The sequence below is a fragment of the Camellia sinensis genome, chromosome 8, assembly GCF_055761805.1.
Source record: "Camellia sinensis isolate YWXY chromosome 8, ASM5576180v1, whole genome shotgun sequence".
Lineage (NCBI taxonomy): Eukaryota > Viridiplantae > Streptophyta > Magnoliopsida > Ericales > Theaceae > Camellia > Camellia sinensis.
Window position 1 is genome coordinate 76,990,231 of NC_138968.1, and position 5,702 is coordinate 76,995,932.

Below are 5,702 nucleotides of genomic sequence, written 5' to 3' on the forward strand. Positions count from 1 at the left end.
TAGCCCTATGACAGCAGTCCCTTTTCTTCTATTACCCCTCTCCCCACCCTCATTTGTCCTCTTTTCAGTCCTTCTTCTATTACCTCTCTCCCCACCCTCATTTGTCCTCAGTTCAGCCTTGTCCTGCATCTCAGCCAGCTCACCACTGGTCGTCACAGGCTTAATTCTCAGCCTACTTATGTGCTTCCCTCAGACTACCTTTGTAAGCAGCTTTGAAAACGTTGACTTAGTTAATGTACTTGGTATCAAAATATGTAGTATAACTGTTTCATTAACTGATGCAGGCAGATTTTCTCTTTACGGTGGTAGGGAAGCATTTCTCTTTGGCTGTGGGAAGCATTTCCCTTTGTAAGCAGCTTTTCTCTTTTGGCTGTGGGAAGCATTTCGCCTGGGTAAGTTGTTAGGCATTAACTACGTTATTTCCTTACTACAGGCTGTCTTGCATATGTCAACAAACCATTCAATTTTGAATTACCATGATGTTTAAATCAGAATATTGTATAATTGTTAGCTCGGTTGGGCACTTTTAAATTGTGTAATGAATTATTGAAGAAGAGCACAGTTGAGGGGTGACAGGGAATTTCGGGATCCTTGTTGTAAAGATGGGAAGGGTAATGTTCATTATTGGCTATATTACAGTTAGTTCATTATTGCTTCTCTCCACGTTACCTTTCCCTGCACAAATCCCTTCCCAAATCCAAAATTCAAACACATCCTTAGGCTAATGAAGGGCATACCTTTGACCTTCTTGTTTATCCAGATTTCTGGCAGCATCCCTGCACCAAATCCAGCAACAATCCAGATTTGTGGCAGCATCCCTGCACCAACTTATAACAGAGTCACATGAGAAGCAGAGACACAAAATTGCACCAAGATGGTTCAATATCAAATTTGAGACAAATATGTGCACAAACAGAAGGAGAGAACAGCATAAATACTGGAAATTTATGCAAAAGTTTCAGTTTTGCAGTTGAGATTAGACAACTATAGAAAACCATGTTGTGCAATACACTTTGAGTAGTCATCAGAATTCATAGTACTAGGGCCCTGAATAAATTCTTACGGTAAGAATTATGGATACTAATGGAAACAGTAATGGCATACAAAGAAACTGATGTTGTAGCTGAGTTGTTCTTATCAATGGTTTGTTATTGCAGGCCACAACAAATTATTAAAAATTTTGTTGTTAACAATAATTCGAAAATTCGTTGGGGTAATGAGTATATTAAATGAACAATGGACTGTTGAGAAGTTTGTTTTTGTATCATCATCATGTTACATTACTAATGTATGCGATGTTTATTAGTCATGGACGTTTGTTACGTAATGTAGGTACAATGGTTCCGGGAATCAAGACGGGGCGACGGAAGAGAGCAACAAGTGGCAACGTACTATCAACATCTGAAGCATGCGCACAGGAGATTGGCACCCCGATGACGTTCTCTGACGAGACGTAACCACCGGATGATACACAAACTGTGGTGGAGGAGACGCAACCAGGTGGATTGGGTAAGAGCATACTATTTAGTTGTTTAACAATTTTTTGGTTTTGTTTTGTTTGTAATGTTGAGTACCTTCCCCTTTTGTACCAGGGAAAACGAGGTCAACTCGTGTTCGGGGACGTACATTAGGCAAAGGCGTGCAGAAAAGAATTGCTAGGAAAAAAGGGGAGAAATTACACGTCTATGTCAATCGGGTGTTGAACACAATCACCGGAGGGAATGCCACCCCAGCAATGAATGAGTTGGGCGTTCAAATTAGACGGTTATGCCCTCTTCAGAGCGTGAAGTCATGGATAAAAATTGATCAAAGTACAAAAGATGCGGTCATCCAGGCGGTGCTAGTATGAGATTCATCTTGCCATAATGTCTTTGTTATTGTAATTGGTTAAATTAATTGTTCTACTAATTCTGTTACTATGTTTGTAGGACAAGTTTGTTATCGGCGATGATTTTGATAATGATGAACAAGCTCAACAGATCCTCGATAGGAAGGCATATTTGCTATACAAGGATTGGAGGTACAATCTAAAGCAAGAGTTCCTCGAACTTGAGGAAAAGGGTGTTGATGACCCCTATAGTCATCCACCTAGTGGAGTGAGCTTGGAGGATTGGACATATCTGATTGATGTTGCTTGGAAAGGCGAATCTCACTTGGTAACCAATTAATTAGAAACCCCATTATTGAAATTAATTTATGTGTTAATATGTAAAACTTATTGACTAATATATGTAAAACTTCTTCATTGAAACTAAGTTAAGGTAATTTTTTTTTTTTTTTTCATATTTTTGTAGAAACGCTCTACGGCTGGTAAAGCAAATAGGGGTATGCTCCCCTATAATCATACAAGTGGATCGCGATCATTTCCTATAGCAATGTCGCTTATGGTGAGAAGTTAATTTAGTAATGTAATGGATGATTGATTATTCTTGATTTTGAATATTACCATGTACTAATTCGTCCATGGAATTTTTCCATACGTAACAGGCAAATGAGGATGGAGATGTAGATTTCCCCGAATTTTATAAGAAGGCACACAAGTCCAAGAAGACGGGAGATTGGATTGACCCCAAATGTGGTGAGCTACATGTGAGTATTGAATGTTGAAACTAACTGTGATGCATATCAATTAATAAAGTTGTTTTAACTTCCTTCTCCCATAGTTGACTTTATTGTTTTCTTGCCATTACAGGATGATATGGTGAATCTACAACTAACAGCCACCAATGCGGGCTTGACATTGACCCACGAAGAAATATCAAGGCAAGTGCTTGGGGAAAAAAAAAATTACTTGCGTGGATGTGGGATAGGCCCACAACCCTCTTCCACAGCCTCTAGTGCGGCACGAGCACGTGATAAACATATGGAGTCAATGAGAGTGGAACTGGAGGTTCTTCGTGAGCAGCGTCAAAGTGATCACGAGGAGTTGCTGAAGGAGAAAGAGGAGCGTCAAAGAGATCGAGAGGAGCTATTGAAGGAGAAAGAGGAGCGGCAAAGAGATCGAGAGGACCTATTGAAGGAGAAAGAGGAGCGACAAAGAGATCGAGAGGAGCTATTGAAGGAGAAAGAGGAGCGGCAAAGAGATCGGGAGGAAATTACGAGGGAAAGAGAGCAGCTAATCAAACAAGTCGATGAAGAAAAAAAAGCACGGAAGGCACAAGGTGTACAACTCAATCATCTCAACGACGTGGTGTCACGACTCACAACCCTCTTGCAAGGTTCAGATGGTCATCCTACTATTCGGTAAACAGAATGTTCTTAACAAGCTACTGCAACTTAAACAAAAAATATGGATCATATTGGCATAGAAATGTTTTCTAAAGTTGGTATGCAAATATTTTTTTCGTGATGTGCTTCGAATAGGTTTTGAGGCATAATCAACGCGACATTGCAGCAGCCAACCTGGTGTTTTGATACATTACACAAAGGACCGTGACGCAATTTCCATAAGGTAACCAAGTCCAATTGAATGTCATTTCAGATTTAAGAGTAATTGAAGAAACCAAGAGAAAGTAGAATGAATTTTGATTTAGTACAATATAACTAGTACACTATAACTAGTACGAAGGAGCTTTGATTTCAAAATTCTAACTGTGAACAATGAATATGTGATATTAAGTTTCTTAATAATAAATCTATACAAATAAAACCTACAGTAATTTCATGAACAAAGCTCCACATTTTCCACCTTATTTGGCCTAGTTACAGGAGCTGATGCAACCTGATGCAACCTGGTTGGATGAACACTTTGATAGGCTGCCCACAACAGATTAGCAACCTGATTTGGCCTAGTTACAGGAGCTGATGCAAACAAAGTTTTGATCCTTAAAACCTCCACATTTTCCCAATCATAAGCTGCCTTCTAAGTGTGTCATGCATTCTAATAAGCTTATCATACTCGTTGTTTGGTTCTTGGTTGTTTTCCAAGAGCATATTGACTCATAAGAAGTGTATTCAGACTAGTGAATCAAATCAAGGAAATCGGTTACAATATAGCCATAGGAATAAACAACCAAATTTCATTAAACTAAGGGAGAAAATCCATGAATCCTCACCTTGTTGCCTACACTTGCATCCACCTGTACAATTGCAGATGCGCCTATGTTCAGGCTAAAATCAATTAAATGTGTTCTCCCACATGCTAACCACGTGGTGGATTGGCTCATATAAAAACACCATAAACATAGCCGAAAAAAGGCCTTCCAGGGCCGAAAATTGAAAGCAACCCCCGAACCATTGCGGGGATGGCACGGGTAGCTTCCTCGTGTGAAATAGGACGTGTGGGGACGGATGGGACGTAATTAGCGCGTGTACGTTGGGCGTTGGTGTGAAATGCGCCATGAACTAAGCCGAAAAAAGGGCTTCGAGGGCCGAAAATTGAGAGCAGCCGCCGAACCACTGTGGGGATGGCACGGGTAGCTTCCCCGTGTCGAATAGGACCTGTCGAGATAGACGGGACGTAATTAGCACTTGTACGTTGGGAGTTGGCGTAAAAAATGTCATAAACTTAGCCGCAAAAAGGCCTTCAAGTGCCGAAAATTGAGAGCAGCCCCCGAACCATTGCCGGGATGGAATGGGTAGCTTCCTCGTGTCAAATAGGACTTGTGGGGACAGACGGGATGTAATTAGCACGTGTACGTTGGGAGTTGGCGTCAAAACGTCATAAACTTAGCCGAAAAAAGGCCTTTGAGGGCCGAAAATTGAGAGCAGCCCCGAACCAGCATTTGATGGGACGGGTAGCTTCCTCGTGTCAAAGACGACCTGTGGGGATAGACGGTACGCAATTACCATGTGTACGTTGCGAGTTGGCGTGAAAAACGCATAAAGCTTATACAAATATATATATGTTCTATAAGCATGTCTATATATGTACAGTTATGAGTAAAATATATATATGTTTACACATTAGACTAAACTTGACTTGGGGTTCACTTGGAAATTTCTTTGCACTTTCAATACAACTTAACGTGTAAAGGAACTATATTGAAGTTCCTAAATTCAAACAATATTTACATACAATTGCAATTACAATTGACATGCTTGCAATTTGTGTTTTGTAGATGGCTATAACTTTTTGTTTACAATGGAACTAATGGGTGTAATTTTTGTTGTGTAGATGGCTTTTGACATTGACATGTGGATCTTCTATTTTTTTGCCCGGAAGATAATTCACACTTATGCGAAGTTGGGAAGTTTTTTGTCGTCCTATACTTTTTGTGTGGACTGTGGATGCATGGAACATATAATTTTTGGAGCTTGTATTAATGGCTCTAGTATTAATTAATATAGATTACCTTTTGTCATGGTACATATTACCATAGTAATTTGTACCTTGTCAAATGGTCATTACAATGCATAGTATATAGTAAAACTGTTGTGTACAGAGGACATTGTTTTGGTAACGTATTTGGAATGTATGACATTATTTGTAATTGAAATATATAAAGTTGGTTCGTACATAAGTTTATATTATTATTTGTAGTTGGAGTATATATAGCAGATGTTCATTTTTGTTTCATCGTTCTAAGTGAAACATATATTACGGAATAGGTGATAATATATATAGGTTGTATACGTACAGGTTGCGGTGGATATATAATATAAAATAAAACTCGACAAAATGAAAATAAATGATGTTTTTGGTGACAATGAAATTGGTAGTTAAAAATAAATAAATCTTTTGGCGACTAAATGTTTGGTAG

At 39.2% G+C, this 5,702-nt stretch overlaps 1 protein-coding gene across 1 annotated transcript; it reads left to right on the plus strand.

The window, feature by feature from the left end:
• Positions 1–1,776: 1,776 nt before the first annotated feature.
• On the plus strand, positions 1,777–5,404 carry LOC145796606 (uncharacterized). Its single transcript, XM_082881808.1, has 6 exons — positions 1,777–2,156; positions 2,295–2,387; positions 2,488–2,589; positions 2,693–3,243; positions 3,364–3,451; positions 5,117–5,404. Exons 2-5 carry the CDS (start codon positions 2,328–2,330, stop codon positions 3,368–3,370), a joined length of 720 nt encoding a protein of 239 aa, XP_082737934.1. The 5' UTR covers positions 1,777–2,156; positions 2,295–2,327; the 3' UTR covers positions 3,371–3,451; positions 5,117–5,404.
• Positions 5,405–5,702: the final 298 nt, after the last annotated feature.